Source organism: Chanodichthys erythropterus, chromosome 23 (genome assembly GCF_024489055.1).
Source record: "Chanodichthys erythropterus isolate Z2021 chromosome 23, ASM2448905v1, whole genome shotgun sequence".
Lineage (NCBI taxonomy): Eukaryota > Metazoa > Chordata > Actinopteri > Cypriniformes > Xenocyprididae > Chanodichthys > Chanodichthys erythropterus.
Window position 1 is genome coordinate 8,030,057 of NC_090243.1, and position 22,215 is coordinate 8,052,271.

Here is a 22,215-nt window from a genome sequence, read left to right on the forward strand (position 1 = left end):
TGGACACTTTAAGCTGTCCAATGCGCTCTCATGTGTTGGGGGTCTTTAAATATCACTCACCTACTAATATATGTAAATAGTCGTTTATATTAATAATTAACTTTAGAGTATTTGATTGGTTTTTGGCTCTACCTTGATTTAATAATTTTTTACATTTGGCACCACACTGCTTCAGGGTTAAGGTGGCCTTATGGATTAATTATATTTATTTATTTAATGTTTAAATATATATTTCTGTCTTAAAATCTATTAATATACACTATTTAAAGTCTCATGCTCGCAAAGGCTGCATTTATTTAATGAAAAAACAAACAAATAAAAAACAGTAAAAACAAAACTTTTGGACATTTTTCTCATTTTAATTAAAAATGTAATTTATTCATGTGACAGCAAATCTGATTTTCATTTGCATTATTATTATTATAATAATTATAAATTTTGAAAACGGTTCTGCTGATTAATGTTTTTGTGGAAACCGTGATATATATATATATATATATATATATATATATATATATATATATATATATATATATAATTTTATCTTTTTTTGATGAATATAAAATTCAAAAGAACAGCATTAATTTGAAATAGAAATGTTTTGTAACATGAAAGTCTTTGCTGTCACTTTTGATCGATTGAATGCATCTTTGCTGAGTAAAAATATTAATTAAAAAATTTTTTTTTTTTTTAATAGAACTGTAGATTTCACTGCCCAAAGCAGTTTTTTTCAGTGTATAAAAAGCATTTGTTTCCTAGGAATAACAAAGCATGTCTATAATTCCATTGTTAGGGAGCAGAGAAGAAAAAAAAAATCAATGTGTTTTATTTTATTACATAGTAACAGAATACATATTCTTCTGTTTCAGCATCACATTATAACATAATACATAGTCATAGCTCAATGATGTCAATTTCTCATCATTAAATATCTAAACTTCATGGCCAAAGCTCCCCCACTCGCAGCTACACAACAGCTCAAAAACCATTCTGTTCCATTCAGCAATATACACACACATTTGCTACACACATACTTACAATTCACACTTCTTATATAACATACACACATCCTCACAACATACAGACAAAATAAAGGGATATTTTAGTATACAAGAAAACAATAACATCGAGGACAGGTGTTGAATAACAGATTCTGTCATTGTTTTAATCGAGATCCTGAAACATAAGCAGACATCTATTGTACATTGAGGAAAAGTGTACCTTGGAAAGACGCAAGATACCACTACATTCATGATCTTTCATTCAGAAGTCCTACTTCACGCTCTGCCTCACATGGGGAACGGGCAACACTGCATGAAGGGTACAAAATGGTGACTCAGAGCAAACAGGGCTTTCAGACAAGGCCGTAAGTGAAACCGTTGTGTGCTAAAATACTGAGGGAAGGAAAGCAAGGCAGACCGTGTGTGAGATACGGAGAATGTGATGATAAAAACTATAGAAATAGCTGGATGTGAGGATAAAAGTAGGAAAATGAAAAACACAGGTATGTTATAATATAATATTGAACCACCATTCAATATCTTTCATTGCCTCCTTGTATCATTGCATCACCCTGGAAGAAGACTGGCCTGTAACAGGCTCGAATGTACTGCCCTATAGTGCAGCGGCTGACAAGTGCTTTCAAGTGATAATCAATTTCAGCTTTTCATTAAAACATTGTGAACTATGTGCAGGGCGTTGACGGGGTTTATACTCAGGTACAAATCAAGCATGCACTTACATCATATAATCCAATTGGTTCTCCAAAACTGTTGTTCAAATGCAAATGGCTTGTTCTCATTAGAAATGTAATGACACTCAAAAGTGGAAAGCTTATTCAGTCCATAGGGAAAATAATGATCCCGCTTAAAAAATTGTGTTCTGTAGTGTTTATGGAGATGCTCATTGCCATTTCCCGTAATATAAAGATGCAGATGCAGATATTGGAATTTCAGTGACAAATTCATTTACGACCAGATGCATCATTCATATCCCATAACTATTCTTATCGACCCCATCAAAAAAAGAAAAATCACACTAAAAACCTGCTTTGATTGAAAACGCATTTAAAAGTACACTGCCCAGCATCAGGGAGCATTTACATGGAGGACTCATAGAGCTTCAAAACCGGTGGATTTCTCAGCAAGCGCTTAAAAGTAAAGGTTCCTTTTGAAAACGCAAATGAAACAGCATACGGTTCTTTCTACAATATGTCTTACTGTTAAAAACGAAAACACAGACATTCATATATTTACATGTCCTTAAAGAGTTAAGAGGTCTATCCATTTTTTGAAGCCACCAAACTTAAAATGTGCGAGACAGAATTAAGGTGCGGTCACATTTAGCGAAATTTCATGGACAAAAAATGTCCATTGTACATAGTGTAGCGATGTATGAAACACCACTCACACAGAAGTCACTTTTAAACCAAGCAGCTTTCTGTTGGTCAACTTAGTACATGCGTGACCAACTTGAATCCGTTGCGACATCCGATCAGCAATCTTTCACCCTCACGAAATTAGATTTCGCCTGTGAAAATTTGCTGAACAATGGTAAATGTGACTGCACCTTTAGTTGAAGCTAACTCCGTTTGAGTTAGTCACTCTGTCCGCTAGGGCTGCACAATTAATCGAAATTAAACTGCACACGATTTGGCAAAGGCTGTGATTTTTTATGCGCATCTTGTCAGTGAAGCACGGCTCTGTGATCAGCAGTAAATCCAGAGGGCGCTCTCGTGAGGAAACTCAAAATGTGCCAAGATGACACATGTCATCATACTATCACTGTAGCTGAAGATTGAACTGCTTGGATTGATTAAACATGACTAATAAACACACGACTACGACAATATTTGTTTTTTCTGAGTTCTTCAAGCCTTCTTGGGTATTTTCATGATAATAAAGTATTATTACACTTAAATGCTATTTGACATAGTATTCTATACATTGATAAAGGCTATGAAATAATACGTTGTGCCATAAGAAGCCACATCATCTCACAGAAGGATGCTTAACTGTCAAAAAATATTGTCTTTTGTTGGACAAGAGGTTCATAAATGATTCTAATGTTTGGAACGATGTTTGACACATGTTGCTTTTTCAAATGCATGTTATAAACGACGTTATAAACTTACAGTGATTTCAGATGGAGCAGCATTTACTACTGATCACAGAGCTGTGCTTTAATAACAAGTTGCGCATAAAAAAAGCAGCCTTTGCGATTTCATAATTGTAATAAGCCAAATCGGTTTATGCACAATTTCAGGTTAATTGCGTCCAGCCCTTCCATAAAGCATAATGGAGAATGGAAGAAGAGTAAGAAATGAAAACAAAAGGAGTCTAAAAAAATAAAGCTTTGTTAAATCTCTGCATTATAGTTTTTTTCTGCTTTTGGTTCTACCTTTAGCTTGAATACAATGGATCTCAGAGAATGAAAACATTGAAGCACTATATACAGGTTCCACCAAAGGTGGAACAAAAGTCACTCGTTCAGTCCATTGATTGATAGCTACAGCCTGACATCATTCCTGATGGCTGGACAGAATAGGCTGCCTGCAGATGGGACAGGTGTTGTTTTCAGATAGCCAGCGATCGATGCAGTGGATGTGGAACTCGTGGGCACAAGGCAAGCGGCGCAGCTTGTTGCCCTGAGCGTACTCGTTGATGCAAACGCTGCAAGCGCGACCCTGCTCACCCTCCATGTTGACCTGACCGTAAGTGCGTGTGACCAAATTATCGATCTGTTCTTTGGTGAGGCCCCGTGGGTGCTCCTCGTCTTCGTCTTCATTGAGAAGGAAAAAGTGCGCCAGCCTTAGGATGGGCAATGTGCCGTTTTCCACCAGATTGTTAGTGTCCCTGCTGCTAGGTCGTCCCTCCGGCCCAGTCCTGCTCACCCGCACTTGTCCTTCCTCCTCACCCTCCACTAAACCTTCTCGTGCTGATTCCACTCCACCATGGGCTGCGCCGCCCTCGGCGCTGGCAACGCGGTATGCCTGGGCTCCGGCAGTAGGAGCGGAGTCCTGGTTGGGTGCCACAGTCTCTGAGTCCGCTTCAGTCTCCATGAGGGAGCTAAGCTCACCGAAGCCGGTCATGATCTGACGCAGGATAGATCGCAGCGCCATGGAGCTGGGCTCGCCGAGGCCCGTCTCAGAAATGCGCCGCAGCGGGATGCGTATAGTGCTGACGTAAGTGCGGATTCCCGCGCGCTCCGAGCGTGAGATAGTACGGCGGAAACCGCCGCTGTCGCTCTCGAAGGTGACCGTATTCTCAGCGGCCCGAGCACGAGAGCGAGTGCGGCTAGCAATGCTGTCCCTGTCCCGGTTCTCGCCTGGCCTAATGCGCCGCACCTGGAGGTCCAGCATGATCGTGGGGTGGCGCCGCACACCTCCAGCGCCTGACGAAGGAGTCTCCCCCTCTTCCTCACCTGCCTCCGGAGGATCCGTAGTAGCAGCCGGCTCTACGGTGGCCTCGCCCATCTCCATTGCAACAGCCGTACTTCCAGTGGACTCCACTGGGGCAGCGCTGCTGCTATGGGTGGGGCTAACGCTGGAGGCTGTGTTTCTGTCCAGGGGGGACCGGCTACGTCTCGAAGAGCGAGACAAAGCCCCACCTGCTCCCGTCGCCCGGCGCATGCGGCCACGTGAACGAGTCCTGCTGTTTCGTGGCTCACGGGCAGCTGGCGCCACCTGGGGGCCGGACTGAGGCAGAGCGGTGGGGCAGTCCGGGCCTTCATTTCCATTCTGCCCCTCCCCTGCGTTAACCGAGGAGGTTGTGACCTGTATTTGACCCCTTATGGCACCACCATCCTGCTCTTGTGACTGAAAAGCGAGTGGTGCCTGTGGAGGAGGAGAGCTTGGCACAGAAGGCAAGTTCCTCCTCAAAGGCGTGGGAGGAGCCTGTGAGGTCAGAGGCGGCGTTATAGGCGGAGCCGTGCTGCTGCGAGTGCGGCGCACCGCGGCCCTCCTTCCCAAGGTGGGCCTGGCCGTAGAGTACGGCGTGGGGTGTTGAATAGAGTAAGGTGCAGACCTTGAGGGGTTGTAAGGGGTCGTGGGTGCAGAGGCAGATGACACTGGGGGGGGAGGGGGAGGAGGAGGAGGAGGAGGCGGCGGCATTGGGAGCTCAGTCGGATCAGGAGTGTCGCTGTGTTCTCCAGGCTCAGGTTGCTCGTGGTTGATGTTGATCTCAAGACTGAAGCGGAACTCGCCGCTGTTGGGGTTGGTGCGGCTGACGGCACGCCAAGTTTGGTTTCCACTCTGCCCACTACGTGTGGCATTCCCTGTGCGCCGAAATGTGTTCAACCACTCCAGCAGAGAGTCTCCGTTAGACGTCTCAGCACCTGGCTCGACTGTACCTGGAAAAGAATCATTTCTTTATCAATATTTTAAATTATAAATTTCATATAAATATTGATGAATACAAGGGTAATTAATAAAACAAATTACATGCATTCAATTGTTTTTATTTGCAAAACATAATTGATTCATTGACATATTCACAGATGTATCATGATTCCATTTTTTTGTTTTTTAAATTTAATTTGATTAATTCTGATTAATAAAAAAGCAAATAGAGGACAAAACATTACAAATAAGTGTTGCAAAATTTTTACAGCCAAGGAAAAAAAAAAGCTGGAAATGTTTGGGTCAGTATGATATATTTTTTTAAAGAAAGTGATTTTTTTTTTTTTTTTTTTGGAAAGGATGCATGAAATTTTTTAAAAGTGAAAGTAAAGACATTTATAATGTTACAACATTTTTGACTTCAAATAAATGTTGTTCTTTTTAACTTTCTATTCATCAAATATTCCTGAAAAGTTTCCACATAAATATTAAGCAGTAAAACTTTATATATTAATAATAATAAATGTTTCCACAAAACATTTCAATGGTAATGTACATTTACACAAGGATCACAATCAAGGACCAACAATGACAAAGTTTACATTCACTCTCTCTGACATTATATTTATGCCAGCTTCATTCTGGGTTAGATCAGATAAGTTTTAGTATGGCTGTATCTTCGCAACCCAAAGATTTGTGCTACACTACACTGTTGCTAAAAACGCAGATGAATCCTGAATTATTTTGTAATTGCATTGTGACTACCTGTGAGGCATTTCTGTTATGCAAAACCAGCTGATTATTCAAATTAAATCTATTAGTACAGCTGAGCATTCCTCCATGTGCGCTTACCGCTACTGCCCTCTGCCTCACTGCTCTGAGGGCGGGGTTCAGGGCGTGGCTGAGATGACACTCGCTCCTTTGCACCATCCAGACGCTGCCTCAGCTCCTCTGCTGTGACTTCACCTGTAACCAAACAAAGACATACCTTATATAAGTTTCATATCTATTGTTCATTTGAGTAAAAGGTTAAGTTTGGGAATTTCTTCATGCTTTGAATTTTTATTTTTCTGTGTGAGGGTAAGAGACATTGTAAATATATAAAAATTAAAAATCAAAATATAACAATACAACAAAGACAATTTACTTAATAAAAGATATATACCCTCGGTTTCACAGACAAGCCTTAAGTTAGTCCCAGAGTAAAATGCATGTTTGAGCTGTTTTAACTGAAAGCAACTTGCACTGACATATCTTAAAATATGTCAGAGCCAGTGTTTTATCTCAAGGTGCACACCAGTAATGTTTTTTCTAGGGTATGTTTTTATAAGCTACTTAAATGTCCTAATTGAAGTAAGGCCTAATCCTTGCTTAGCCTAAGCCCTGTCTGTGAAACCAGGCCTAAAACATGTTTATTGGACTATGTGCCATAAACAAGGTGTGTATCTTTGCATACGGACGGATTTGGTGTGTTCTCACCAGGTGTTCCCAGAAGATTGCTGTCTCTCATTAGTCTGTACTCCTCCTCACTCAGTTCATTAATGAAGTGATAGTATGCCTCCTCCCGCCGAAGCCGCTCCGCTTGACGATGACGTTCGTCTCGGCCGCCGGGAGGGTCCATCACCACAGAAACCGCTGCTCACAAATATTGCAAAGACAAAAAAGGAATCATAATTATTCTTAAATAGATATGTATGCTGCCTGTATATAGCTTTATCTCAGTTCAGTTCCACTGTGTAGATTACATTTGCAATTTTCTTATAAACTTCAACCTAATATCCATGTAGATTATACATAACCTGTTCATGCACTTTTTTATTAACATTAATATTTATGTTTATAAGGGCATGTATAAAATCTTTAGTCCTGTGACTGGTGTCTCCATTTTAATCACATTTGATTAATTATTTTTTAAAAGCACAATTCCATATAGTCTCTCAATATAAAGCTATTAAATTTACATGCATAACAATTCTAAATAAATTAGCAAAATGCTGTTTAAAAAGGATTTCATATAATATTATCACATTGCAAGGAATGTTATCTTCCTTAAAGTGTCTCGTGTCAACTACTCATCTTCAATAAAAACATGAAGACAGCAATATAAATGCATCATTAGAGACCCTGCTAATCTAATGGTCAGTTTACTCTTATAAAATCATTATCTATAATAATGAAGAAGCTAGCTCTATATACAAATCCAAGATACTGAGAAAGCAAGGAAATGTACTTTCAAAAAATCCAAAATTTATATAAAGAGAGTCTGAGGTGTAAACTTCTCTGTCCAAAACAGCCACCATTAAGAGACAGCACGACAAAATGAACGCCTCAGAAAGGCAATCCGTAAATCCTTCATGTGGAAGCAAAACAGCTTTGACACATGTTAAAAACACACCGAGGGCAACGTGACGTTGACAATAGCGTCAAATCAATTCATATAAATAACACCCCAGTCATTTCAAACAGTATTCCTGCCCTGTTATAATACAGTAGGCCACAGACAGCAACGCAGAACAAGCCAAGCACCAAAACTGACGCTGTCAGCCTCACAACCAATCAGCGTCCGAGAAGCGATGACTGACAGCCAGACTGCCCACTCAGCATCGCCCAGAGGCGGGACATGACAAAGAAAAAGTCGGGCACCATATCAGCTAGCAACCTATCCCAGAGACAATAAAAAGCCAAGGCTAGCACTCTACACAGGGTGAAATTCACATCTGAAATTTGTCATTAAACTGTCACTATCGTCTGTCATCGGGCAAACGCGAGTCATGCGGCAGAGCGAGCTGTCATTTTAAATGCGCAACACCTTTGATGGTGTCGACAGATTGCTGACAGGCTAACTGTGGGCCAATGAAAGGTTTAGAATCTAGATCATTATTTTGACAAGATAAGAAAAAATGTCACTGACGCAAAAACGTAACAGAAAATGTGACATATAATAACACTATCCAGAATGAGAACAAAATAAAGAAACGAAGCTAGAAATAGATATGTAAGTACCTGAAACAGCAGCTGTAATATGGACGAGTTCTCTTTCCTCTCCGCTCTGATTACAATGTAGTCAAGATGGGACCAACGGAGCCACACAAACAACTGCCCGGACTACTACCACATGCGCAAAAACAGTTCCCACAGTAATTCATCAATAACAACACTATAATACATATTAATAACATGATTATTATAAATAACATGATAGCATTTAATGATTTATATATATATATATATATATATATATATATATATATATATATATATATATATATATGTATATATATAATTTATTTTTTACAGGGTTGTTTTAAAAAAAAAATAGTCCAGCTCTTGCAAATAATAATAATAAAAAAATCACAATAACGGAGGATGGTTGACATTTATGACATTTATTTATCTCTGAACAACAGCAAATATACCATACAAAATAAAAAAGCATCTATAATAGTGTCCCCACAGTAATTCATCAATAACAACACTATTATACATATTAATAACATGATTATTATAAATAGCATGATAGCAATATTTAATGATATATATATATATATATATATATATATATATATATATATATATATATATATATATATATATCTATCTATATGTGTGTGTGTGTGTGTGTGTGTGTGTTGTGTTTAACAATGATAATTAACGTTTGTTATTTGAAAGAGCTTTAATAAAGGTTTTTTTTTTTTACAAATACTGTGAGGATGGTTGACATTTTTGACATATTTATCTATCCGAACAACAGCAAATATACCATACAAAATTAAAAAACAACTATAATAGTGTAGTTTTGTATGAATGTAACCGCAAAATGTCATTTAATATTATTGTTAATAAAAATAATATTGATAATTAAGATAATTGTTTGCATAATTTACCCAGATATACTTTGTATACGTGTGGATCATTACTTAACATTCATCAATGCATTTTACGTTAATATGCAAAAAAAATAAAATGTACATATGCATGAAAAACAAAAGCGTTCTTTAGCAAAGAGTTAAAATCCACGTGGTGCGCCACAAAGCCCATTCCTCGCCGTCTGTGTGGTTGGTAGCGACATTCACGACGTTTTGCGACATTGCCGTACGTGGACGCTCAACTCTCCCGGGTGAGATACCGGCTGAGCGGCGCAGTTGCACAGAAATATCAAAGAAAGCGACTGGTAGTCCAATAACACTCTGCACTTTTTGTCAGATCAAAAGCACACGTGGTTTATACATCGTTTCAGCTGCCCGTAATCGCGCGCGGTAAATGTGGACTCTTTAGTTGAGCTGAAAGCGACGCGAGGGAAGGCAACTAATTGTCTAAACGGGGCTTGAAGTAAGTTGCCTCCCCAGCGGCGCTTTAAAGGGAAGCCACAGCCCGGATCCCCAGAATAACGGTGAAAATGGACTATGATTTCAAAGTGAAGCTCACCGGGGAGAGAGAACGAGTCGAGGATCTCTTTGAGTACGAGGGATGTAAAGTTGGACGGGGGACATATGGCCATGTGTACAAAGCAAAGAGGAAAGATGGGTGAGTTTGCAGGATGGACTTGTGCAGCGATATGAGGCCTGCGCTCCCGTCGCGTTCTGCTCTCAGAAACCAAAACAGACCGTGTGTTACCCGCACTCGGCCCGGTGTTTTAGAGAGACCTGTCTCTTGTCTTCAAAGGGAGTTTGGTATTCACAGCTCACAGTTTCAGCGGAGGCTTATTTTGAGGGGATTGTGAATGTACGTCAGCAGGCAGGAGTGCTGTTGTGATTGACGAGCTTATGCAGTTATGATGGGCACAGGTGCATTTAATGCACATTTAGAGCTGCGTTGCTTTTTCTTTGTGATAAGGAAAATTATATTTGCCTCCAATAAAAACTACACTTTACAAAAGGCATGTTTACACAGCTGCTCCAAAAGACACGATGTTAAAATCGGCACTAAACCATGACCCTGCTTTACGTTCTACCTGAATAAAATGCAGCCTTAAATTTGGCCTTTGTTATTCTAATCTATAGTTTAATGATTTATTTAGAATGCCATGTTTCTGGATTAATAATTTTATGTATTTAAAGCAATTACATTTATGTCTAAACATTCATAACCTCTTTTTTCTGCCATTGTTCCCTTGTGAAAGTATGTAATCGCATACAGAGCAAGTATCCAGCCTTCCTCATACTTGTGATGTAATTTATCACCTCAGCTGTGTAAATATGACTCTCAGTTTCATGTCAACACCTGAATCCATTGCTGATGTGATTGACATCCCTTTTGAGATATTACCATGGAGATCAGGGTTCACTGCACAGCTTTAGATGGTTATTTTAACTCTTTCAAGTGTCTGCAGTTTCTACTTCTCTTTTGCTGCTTTAAGTATTTCTGCATTTCGCACTGGTTGCGACAGTGACTCTGGTGTCAGAGTTTAACAGTTCAACACAGCAGATGTTGAGGATTATGAAAGGTTGTGACAAGCCTTTCTTCATATTGGTTTGTGTTAACAAAGCCCTTCCAAGGCGAAAAGGCCACTAAAATAAGACTTGAGTAGTGATAAATATAAATTAATTGCATATATTCATGCTTACAGAAGAGGATCGGCGTGGAATATACTCTTGCAAGACAGATGAGGAGAGGAATTGGAAGGTCTTTTTTAATGGAAGTCTGTTGGGGAGGAATAGGAGTTGAAATTCTTTTGCTCTCAATGTTTTTGTTAACTTGCTGATAGGAATATATTCTGCAAAATGTTCTCACACCTGAGACAAAAACCCAGGGATTTGTCTGTGCTCTTCATCCAAAACGAGACAAATGATTCTCTTCAAACACTTCGATCAAAGAGCAGAAAATAACAGTAACCTTTCTAAGATTAGATCTATTATATTAGTTTTGTTTTTATAAATTTGTCAAGTCGTATATCATACTCTTTAAAAGACTGTGCCACACCCATGCTAGTCTTTATTTAATTTGTAGGGTCGTATGATTTTCATTATGTGAAAAATTGCAGAATCTCTCATAAAAATGGAATTTACTGTATAATGTGGAATGTCATGGAATTTGGATGAATAAGTCATTGATGTGTGCTTAATCAAATCATGTTGTGGACAAATGTCTGTGGATTTTAAACCGCAAAAAAGACTGCTATTTTAATATGAAGTATGCATGTTCTGCATCCTTGTGAATGAGCGGTGCAGTTTAATCTACTACGCATACTGACGTACACGTGACACTTGTGGTGTTTTCAGGACATGAACTTCATCTCTAGAGCTGCTCTCAGAGTCATATTACAATTTCATTTGATAAAAGTATCATCGGATACTCAAAAGTCTACATTATAACTTGTCTGGCTATCACCAGACCAAGCTCAATTTAAAATTGAACATTGGTCTGGGGAGTTTGCTATTTCCTACTGCACAAGAGGCATGATCAACGAGCATTATTCACGCAATTGGATAGTCCTTCAACCAATCAGATCAACGATCTGGGTGACGTACTTTTGCAGAGCGATGCGAAAACTCCAGACAGGTTTATAGTTTGTATTGGTTTGTAGCATTGATCAGCGGTTTGCAGAAGCAGCAATGGCATCGAGCGATTTTTGCAGGTTGTGCAAAAAAAAAAAAAAAACATGAAAGTGAGTGGTATTTACACGCAGTCGAGCAATTTGTTTGCTAAACTAAAGAAGTCATTTAGCATCGTTGAGAGGTTTAAAGGAATTGGATTGACTGTTGTGCGAGAGACGTCATCGTGTTATACCCGCCCAGAGCCATAGAAAGAGCTCTGTACCCGCCAATAGCGAGCAAGGTGGATAAGCCCGTCTGTGATTGGTTCCCGCAAAAGTGTAACAGATGCAGCAGAAATGAATGTAGGGGTTTCCAGACTGAGTTGCCGGGCGAAATCAAATCATCGGCAGATCAGGCTGGGTTTACCCAGTCTACATTATAACCTGACAAAATAAAAATTATCTTGAAGAAGCTATGAGAATATAATAAATATATTACTGTTTTACAGTAGAATGTACTTCTCAAAGTAATACAGTTTATTAAAACATTTTTTAAGCTCTCACACTTTGTTTTGCCCATGTTTTAATTTAAAGAGTAAGCCTGATGTGCAGCACTTTGTTTGACCAAAGAAAAATTAAGGAATTATTCAAATTTAATATCATTACATTTTAAAATATGATTTAAATTGTTACAATTTAATGCATCCATTTGATTACCACCGTTTCGATAATAAATTTGTGTTAAATCATAAAATAGAATCCAGAGAACTTAAAACTGGCAAAACAATTTCTAAAATTTCTATTAAAAAAACTTTTCATATAGCATAAAAATTGTAATGTATTATTAAATTGGAAAAGCTTTATATATTTGATTGGTTAGACATACTTTTTGATTATTAACATTTAAACCATTACAACAGAATCTAGAAAAATTGAAACGGAGAACAATTTAGGGAAAATAAAACATTTCATAGGGCACAATTTCTAATTCCAGCTGCAGTGTTTGAATTGAAACCATGGTTTAATACCTGCTCTTAGGACGAAATAAAAAACAACAACAATGATTTTGAAGAGTTTTGCATTTATTGTTTAGAAATTAGAGCTACAATGTCAGGGAATTAAAAGACCTAAAAAGCCAATTCTACATTTAATTCTATTGGTGGGAAAACTTGGCAGAAAATAACCCTCAATGTCTGCAGGGCATCGCTGATTATATTAAGGCGTATGAAATAGCGTTCCTCCCAATTTGCCTAACATTTTTATTGCATTTAGTGCTATCACAAGAGATTTGATTTAGTGCTAATGGTTATTTGGTTCCTGCACAACAATATATTGTTCACACCAATTGCAAACTATCTTGGCGGAGGAAGAATGAATCTGCTGATGAGTTAAGTTGGTTCTGAAGTGTCGGTGTTTAAATGAGACCCGTCAGACAGACCCAAAGCTGGGCTATTAAAGTCCAGACTGCCTGGCGGCCAAAGTCTCGCTTGAAGTGTTTAAAGATGTTTTTGTTCACCATAGAAGCTGGTTGTTTATGACTGGTTTACAGCTAATTTGTTCTCCAGAAACTGGACAGGGCGTTGTGAGATTTTATAGGCTTTTTTTTTTTTTTTTTGGAAGGACTTAATTTCAACATTACTTTCTATGCCTCACATTAGCCGCCAGGAGACTTGTGAATTTTTGAAGGTGTGCTAATATTGAAAGTGTCAAAATCTTGATGAATTCTTTCTCAGTGGTTTCTTTCTCTTCTTTCTGGGGTTTAATATGATCTGTAGGTATAGATTTAAGGACTTGTAATGCACTGAAGAGTAATTGCGGTTGCTGATATGTCTATTTGCAGGAAGGATGATAAAGATTATGCTCTGAAGCAGATTGAAGGCACAGGGATCTCTATGTCCGCCTGCAGAGAGATAGCAGTAAGTACATCAAGCTTTAAATGTGTTCCTGTCAAGAGGATCTTCTTCAAGTAGCTCTGGCACATGCCATCTTGGTGAAATAAGTTCCTAGAAATACATTTGCAGCATGTGGATATTTTAGGGTGTTAAACTGTGAATAGCTTTATGAATTTATAAGTGCTCTTTAGAGATATAGTGTGCATTTTTTCGATGCATACTCACATTCTCTCATGTGCAGTAAAGTGAGAGTTCACTCAGAAATGAAAATTGTCATTATTGATTCACTCTCATGTTGTTTCAAACCCGACAGTTTGCTAAAGACAATTTCAATATAATGAAAGCGAATGAGAACTAGGGCTGTCAAGCTCCAAAATAATAATAACAAAAAAAACACCATTATAATATCATAAAAGTGCTCCATACAACTTGTCATATGCTAAATTCATGTGACCACTTTAGGGCTTTTCACACTGCGATTAATCCCGGGTTATCGTCGTTCTAAACACCACTTTTAACCCCGGCAAAAGGAACGTTTCACTCTTTGTAATTTAGAAACGTGGTTAGCACAGCTTTATACCGAGGGTTATGCCTGCTCCAGAGCAGGGTTAGCACCACTTTTGCGTTGTTAACCCCGCATTGCGCTGCCAAACTTGTTCAGTGTGAAACGACGCGCGGTGTTTGAACGTTAAAGCCAGTCGCTTAGCAACAGGCAACCAATCACATACTCATATTTTGCCTGCTTTGGACAGTCACAGAAACACTGCACATTGTATATAAACTGTAAATCCTGACAGAAAACGCGACAATTTGAGTGAAGAAGAGACCTTTTCATTCTTACCTTTTATAGTCCGAAATGTCTATTCTGTATAAACCAAAGTCCCTTTAAGACAAGTCATTTCACTCGGCGGTCATCTTTGAAACGCCTCTCGGGCATCCTGGGCATCATGCCCTATCTCTTTGAATGGGGAAACATCAAATTCTCCAAAACTGTTCGCCAACCTTACGATTACATTTCATATTTGAAATCACCAATGAAATCTGACAACAGCTGTCTTATAAATGTTTTATCCAAACGCTCGAATCATGACAAAAAAACTATTTTTTAGGCTGGATCAAGCTAATGCGCATGCGCAGACCTAAATGCGCCTCTCTTGTTTGCCATGTTTCAGAGGCGCGCGTCTGACTGTTTCTATAGAAACCGGTGCTTCTAACGGCTGCTGCTGACTTTACCAGTCAGCCATTTGCTCTTATTTAGAAGGCGGGACTTATTCCACCATATTGCGCGTTACACTTTCTCCCATTCAAAACAATACGAGTGACACGTCTTGTGTTATTCTAAAGTCTTTGGTATAAACTTTACAGTCTAAACTCATTAGTACAGTCGACAAAACGAGGATGCGCAATGCTAGAGCTATGTAAACAGGTCACGTGCGTTTATCCAATCAATGACACTGACACAGCAAATATGCAAATAAGGTCGTTAACAGAGGGTTTAGGAATGTACAATGTGAAACGCCGGCTTATGAATATCCAAATTACGAGCAGTATGAAACGTGAAGCAAGATACCCCGAGCAAACGGATTCCTGGGTTTTAGAATGACCCAGGGATAACTATTTCAAGTGTGAAAAACCCTTTTGTGTGGAAAAAAGGCTGAAATGCAATCTCTCCTTGATATTCTGTGACTAGTTTTGTCAGATTAATGAACAAATCATTTTTTAGGGTCTGCTCTTATCAATGAATCAGGTGATCCTGTTCATAAAACCGAATGATTTGTTTGCAACTGATTCATTTCTCGAGTTCAACGATTTATTGTCCACTGAAGGTGAAGATTGTTAGTAGCTTTTATACAAAGTAACTTCTATACAAATTTTGGCTTATTTTGCACACAGAGTTGTCATATGTTTTTATAAGATTTGAAATATAGCACATGGGTCATAAGGACCGGTTTTATGATGCTTTTGCGTTCTTTTTGAAGCTTGAAAACTGCAGCACCCATTTACTGTAATTGCCTGGAAAAGAGCGACCAGCACTTTATTCAAAATGTCTCCTTTTGCATTCCTCAGTCATGCAGGTTTGGAACAACATGAGGGTTAATAAACGATGATGACAGAATTTTTGTTCTTGACTAAACTATCCTTTTAACAAGCATACTTCGAGCTGAAGTGTTTTTGTGTACTTTGGGTTCTGTGGGTGCTCTGTAGATGTCTGTCTCAGCATGTGCGCCTGACTGTGTGTGTTCGATCTTGTTTGCTCCCTGCAGCTGCTGCGTGAACTGAAGCACCCCAATGTGATCTCACTGCAGAAGGTTTTCCTGTCACATGCAGACCGCAAAGTGTGGCTTCTCTTTGACTACGCTGAACATGACCTCTGGGTAACATACAGTCGAGCACACATGCACACACAGAGAAATGTTTATGTACAGTACATGCCTTTTTGAGGGTTTACGTGTCTTTGTAGCACATCATCAAGTTCCACAGAGCCTCCAAGGCCAATAAGAAGCCTCTTCAGCTGCCCCGTGGGATGGTAAAGTCATTGCTCTACCAGATCCTGGATGGCATCCACTATTTGCACGCCAACTGGGTCCTGCACAGAGACCTGGTGAGGATCTGTGTGTGTTGTTTTGAATAGTTAATGTTCATAGAGAAGCAGCTAATTTGAAAAGTTTATCATTCTTTTTGAGATCATCTTGTAGTAGTAGTTATTTGTGAGCTAATTGTTCTGATAGCAGGGCGATTATTAGAAATACCATGACAAATTTTCCAGCAGGTGGCAGCATTTTTATAAGATTTTATTAAATATTTTCTTGTCACAACATATGTAAGGATGGAATTTATTTACAATGAAACCAAACTTCATTTTGATTATTTACTTATTATGTATCCTGTATAAGGATAGTTTGAGTTTTTTATTTATTTTATTTTTTTATAAATGTTCTCTGAATAAGAACTAGTTTTTGGTTTCAACCCAAATCACATCTGCTTTAACATCACAACCCAAACCTGGTATGGTTATCACAAAAATACATGGAAAATTCTTGACCCTAAGAAAAATATAGAAAATAATTTTGGACCCTGGTTACAGCATCATTTATCACACTGAAATGAGAGAGGAAGTGTTACAGCTCTGACCTCTGACTCTTTCACCACAGAAACCTGCAAACATATTGGTAATGGGAGAAGGTCCTGAAAGAGGACGTGTGAAGATAGGTATGAGCTCTATTGTCATTTCTCTTCGGGCAAAAATGAAGAGGTGTGTATCTGAATGTGTTGATGCATAATCATAACCATTTTTAAACTTCTGTCTCTTATGTGCAGCTGATATGGGTTTTGCACGGCTCTTCAACTCACCACTGAAGCCTTTAGCAGATCTGGACCCTGTAGTTGTTACGTTCTGGTACAGAGCACCAGAGCTGCTGCTGGGAGCCAGGCATTACACCAAAGCCATCGGTGAGATGTTAGTTTATGAGCATCTTTGCAAATGCACATTTTAAAAAGTGTGTGTTTAGATTACTTTCTCTCTTCTTTACAGATATATGGGCGATTGGCTGTATCTTCGCTGAGCTTTTGACCTCAGAGCCTATCTTCCACTGTCGACAGGAGGACATCAAGACCAGTAATCCCTACCATCACGATCAGCTGGACCGGATCTTTAATGTCATGGGCTTTCCTGCAGGTATTCATCATTCACTTGTCATTCAAATCTAGGCGATTCAGTAAAACTTTTGCTAGGAGTCGTAACATGTCTTTTTAATGAGTCAAAGGTAATTTTCTCTTGCAGAAACAATCAGAGAAAGTAAAAACATCTGTCATTTTTGTTATTCAAATATTTATATTTGCAGTTACAGTTCAGTTAAAGGGTTAGTTCACCCAAAAATAAAAATTCTGTCATTAATTACTCACCCTCATGTCGTTCTAAACATGTAAGACCTTCGTTCATCATCAGAACACAAATGAAGATATTTTGATTAAAACTGAGAGCTCTCTAACCCTCTTTTTGTGCAGAAAAAGAATGAATTTATTCAACAATTTGTTCTCTTCCATCTCATTGTCCTATGCTGTTTACATTGGCGTTTTGAAGTAGAACTGGGAAGCGCTGCACTGTGTTTACGTGAACAGCGTAGGAGAAGATATTGTTGAATGAAGTTTTTGTTTTGTTTTTGCACACAAAAAGTATTCTCGTTGCTTTATAACATTAAAGGTGCCCTTGATTCAAAAATTGAATTTACATCAGCATAGTTGAATAACAAGAGTTCAGTACATGGAAATGACATACAGTGAATTGTCAAACTCCATTGTTTCCTCCTCCTTATAAAAACCTCATTTGTTTAAAAGACCTCCGAAGAACAGGCGAATCTCAACATGACACAGACTGTTACGTAACAGTCGGGATCATTAATATGCACGCCCCCAATATTTGCATATGCCAGCCCATGTTCAAGGCATTAGACAAGGGCAGCCAGTATTAACGTCTGGATCTGTGCACAGCTGAATCATCAGACTAGGTAAGCAAGCAAGGACAATAGCGAAAAATGGCAGATGGAGCAATAATAACTGACATGATCCATGATTACTTGATATTTTTAGTGAAATTTGTAAATTGTCTTTCTAAATGTTTTGTTAGCATGTTGCTAAGGTACTGTTAAATGTGGTTAAAGTTACCACTGTTTCTTACTGTATTCGCGAAGAGACAAGAGCCGTCGCTATTTTCATTTCTAAACACTTGCAGTCTGTATAATTCATAAACACAACTTCATTCTTTATAAATCTCTCCAACAGTGTAGCATTAGCCGTTAGCCACGGAGCACTATCAAACTCATTCATAACCAAATGTAAACATTCAAATAAACACTGTACTTACGCAATTAGACATGCTGCATGTCGAACACTTTGTAAAGATCCATTTTGAGGGTTATATTAGCTGTTTGAACTTTTTTTATGTTGTTTAAGGCAAGCGCGAGCTCCGTGGGCGTGGAGCACCAGATTTAAAGGGGCCGCAGCCTGAATCGGCTCATTTATAATGATGCCCCAAATTAGGCAGTTAAAAAAAAAAATTAAAAAAAAAATCTATGGGGTATTTTGAGCTGAAACTTCACAGACACGTTCAGGGGACACCTTAGACTTATATTACATCTTTTAAAAAAAAGTTCTTGGGCACCTTTAAGGTTGAACCACTGTAGTCACATGGACTATTTTAACGATGTCTTTACTACCTTTCTGGGCCTTGAAAGTGGTAATTAAATTGCTCTCTATGGAGGGGTTCATAATATACCTCTTAGATTTAATCAAAAATATCTTAATTTGTGTTCTGAAGATGAACGAAGGTCTTACGGGTTTGGAAGGACAAAAGGGTGGGTAATTAATGACAGAATTTTCATTTTTTGAAACCCTTTAAAGTTGATAGTTCACAATGCTTCAGTCCAATAGCACTGGTAATCTTTGTGCGTAATCTAATTTTCTTCTCAGACAAAGACTGGGAAGACATTAAGAAGATGCCGGAACACTCTACGTTGATGAAAGACTTCAGGAGGAATACGTTAGTTTGATTTCATCTTTGCTTTTATGAAATTTGGCATTAATAAGGTGTTACTAAAGTGTTTGAGTTGATGGTGTTTGTCCCTCTTGCTGTAGATACACTAACTGCAGCCTTATAAAGTATATGGAGAAACATAAAGTCAAACCTGACAGCAAAGCATTCCACTTGGTAAGTAGGTGAAAAGAATTGCAGGTCTCATGTGTTCATTTTAGGTGCCCTTTACATGATACAGCTTTCAACTAAAAATGGAAAACTTTTTATGTGTTTTGTGAATGGGGATCGTTTTGACAATGTTGTCTGCACAAGAAAAATGCAAAGGACATTGTAATACAGTGTTGTCTTGTAAACATACCCTTATTTGTTTAATTTGTTTAAACTTTGAACATCTGCACTCTCTCTCTCAGCTGCAAAAGCTGCTTACTATGGACCCAATCCGCCGAATCACATCTGAGCAGGCCATGCAAGACCCGTACTTCCTAGAGGAGCCTTTACCCACGTCTGAGTGAGTGATGCGAAGCACAAAATCAGCTTTCTGTCTATGACATGGGCAATTTTGATTAGGATTTCTGTATGTTTAATGTATGTACACTGAAACTAGGTCAACCACAGGGCTCTGCTTACATAAGATTCTTACATATTTGAAATGTTTTTGTTTAGTGTCTTTGCTGGCTGCCAGATTCCTTATCCCAAAAGGGAGTTCCTGACGGAAGAGGAGCCGGAAGACAAGGCAGATAAAGTAAGAAATGTGTGTTTTCAGATTTTTCACTTTCTCTGTGTGTGTTTCTATTCATTTTAATATTATATTAGTTATTTAAAAATGTTCAATGTTTAAATGATTGACAACTCTAATATTTTTGTTTTGACAAATTCTACCACAACTGCAGAAAAACCAGCAGCAGCAACAGCAGGGGAACAACCACACCAATGGGGCGGGGCACACAGGTAACCCTGACAACAGCCACGCACAAGGCCCGCCTCTGAAGAAGGTGAGAGTGGTTCCGCCCACTACTACCTCAAGTGGCCTGATCATGACCTCAGATTACCAGGTAACACATGAAAACATGTGAAAACATATCTTCCTTATTATTATATGTTAATAATAATACATTTTTCTTGAGCAGCAAATCAGCATATTAGAATGATTTCTGAAGGATCATGTGACACTGAAGAATGGAGTAATGATGCTGAAAATTCAGATTTGCTCACAGGAATAAATTACATTTTAAAATGGATAAAAATAGAAAAAAGTTATTTTAAATTGTAATAATATTTCACAATATTACTGTTTTTACTGTATTTTTGGTCCTATTTCGTTGCGATAACCTCCATTTTTCTCCACACTGCGACACGTAGTGAGATCCTGAGAGTTTCCGTTTTGAACACTAAGAACTTGAATTTGCATGCAAGCATTAATGTCTTGAGTGATTGTTGCTGCATACATTTGAAAACAAGGACTCAGTCGCTTTTCTTCTGTGTTCCAGCGCTCCAATCCACATGCTGCCTACCAGAACCCAGGACCAAGCACATCATTGCCCCAAAGCAGCATGGGATACTCCTCTACCTCCCAGCAGCCTCCACAGTACTCACACCAGACCCACCGCTACTGATTCAGACCATGCCCCCACCCCACCCCCCTTCACAGTGCCCAATAGGGAGAATGTACTTAGGGAGGCGGGTGTGGACCTGAGCCGAACCGCCCTCTTACCCCACTGGGCGCTTTGCTGTGCAGCATTTCCATAGAGACACCGCAGGAACAATAACTGTATACCTAACATAACAACTATCACCGTATCATACAGCCAACATTATACTCCGCTGACAAAAGGAGAAAAAAATAAAATAAAATAAAATAAACTTTAAGTGAAAACAAATGAAAAAAGCTGATGAATAACGGATATTTGTTCCATTGGTGATAGTCTTCGCTGCAAGTCTGTGATACTTCACATGAAAAAGAAAAACAAAAAAAAGCAACAAACATTCTCAATATGTGGTACTGAACAGCTGCACTATGTAGTGAGACTGGTTTGGAGTGAGGTGGGGATCCACCATACCATCCAATCTCTTTAGCCCTCACTTTGAAAATCCGTTGGCCTCTCCAAGACTTAAAGCTGCTATGTGACTGCCAGCAAAGACAGAATGACGTTTGTCAGTCTGTCTGTCTCTCCGTCTGCCCTTACACACACACACACGCACACACATACACATAACAAATACTCAAGCACTCACTCTTTTAGCCCATTGCTGGGGACCGAATTCTCTGTGCTGGAGCTGCTGACTGAAGCATAATGAGAACCTCTAGTGCCCCCTGCTGGATCATACTGGTAGAAGGCGATATAAAAGATAAAACAAACTTGATTTTAGTAGTTAATAATTTAATGTTTTTGGTTTTACGTTAGGAGAGGTCAGCAACTTCCATTTTGCTGTCAGACCGGCTGTTACGCGTGAAAGATCGGCCTTAGAATTTAATGACAAAGTTGTGTGGACAGCAGATTGAACATGCATTGTACTGTATTGTAATGAAATATTTTACATGAAACAAATATCCTGACAATAAAAGTGGAAGCGTTTAAAAAAAAAAAAAAAAAAAAAAAAAAGTGGAAAGGCTGGTGTGTGAGTTTGTGTGCATTTCCAGTGGCAATAATACACAGGCAGTGCTTTTTTTAAAGTAATTTTGAGCATTTTGGTTAACACAGCCATAATTCCTAAAGAAAATGGACATCTTTATAATCTATTTTTAAAATGCATGATACTAAAGTTTTTAAAAATCTTTGAGGTTATTGCACTGGTGTACAGTAGTGCATTTAAAGCTTTATTATATGCTAGTAATTGTAAAAAAAAAAAAAAAAAAAAAAGCCACTTTGGCAAGGGAAGTTTGTGTTTCCTGCCTATTGGTGTTTTAGTGTATTACGGAGTCTAACAAAGGGCTATTATATTGTGGTGTTATACTGTCTATAACAATGATTATATAAGAATTCAG

At 38.6% G+C, this 22,215-nt stretch overlaps 2 protein-coding genes across 3 annotated transcripts; one reads left to right on the forward strand and one right to left on the reverse strand.

Moving 5' to 3' along the window:
* Positions 1 to 828: 828 nt before the first annotated feature.
* rnf6 (ring finger protein (C3H2C3 type) 6) lies at positions 829 to 8,444 on the reverse strand. Its single transcript, XM_067378133.1, has 4 exons — positions 8,342 to 8,444; positions 6,818 to 6,973; positions 6,191 to 6,304; positions 829 to 5,349 (listed from the first exon to the last, which is right to left on the reverse strand). Exons 2-4 carry the CDS (start codon positions 6,957 to 6,959, stop codon positions 3,521 to 3,523), a joined length of 2,085 nt encoding a protein of 694 aa, XP_067234234.1. The 5' UTR covers positions 6,960 to 6,973; positions 8,342 to 8,444; the 3' UTR covers positions 829 to 3,520.
* A 996-nt stretch (positions 8,445 to 9,440) lies between these two features.
* Positions 9,441 to 21,799, forward strand: cdk8 (cyclin dependent kinase 8). 2 transcript variants are annotated; one of them, XM_067377370.1, is made up of 13 exons: positions 9,441 to 9,862; positions 13,651 to 13,726; positions 15,967 to 16,077; positions 16,164 to 16,304; positions 16,855 to 16,912; positions 17,021 to 17,152; positions 17,235 to 17,378; positions 19,169 to 19,238; positions 19,334 to 19,406; positions 19,643 to 19,740; positions 19,896 to 19,983; positions 20,123 to 20,284; positions 20,720 to 21,799. In XM_067377370.1, exons 1-13 carry the CDS (start codon positions 9,735 to 9,737, stop codon positions 20,843 to 20,845), a joined length of 1,407 nt encoding a protein of 468 aa, XP_067233471.1. In that variant the 5' UTR covers positions 9,441 to 9,734; the 3' UTR covers positions 20,846 to 21,799. The 2 variants fall into 2 exon arrangements, with proteins under 2 accessions (XP_067233471.1, XP_067233472.1); XM_067377371.1 differs by having other exon boundaries at positions 19,896 to 19,974.
* The last annotated feature ends 416 nt before the right edge of the window (positions 21,800 to 22,215 follow it).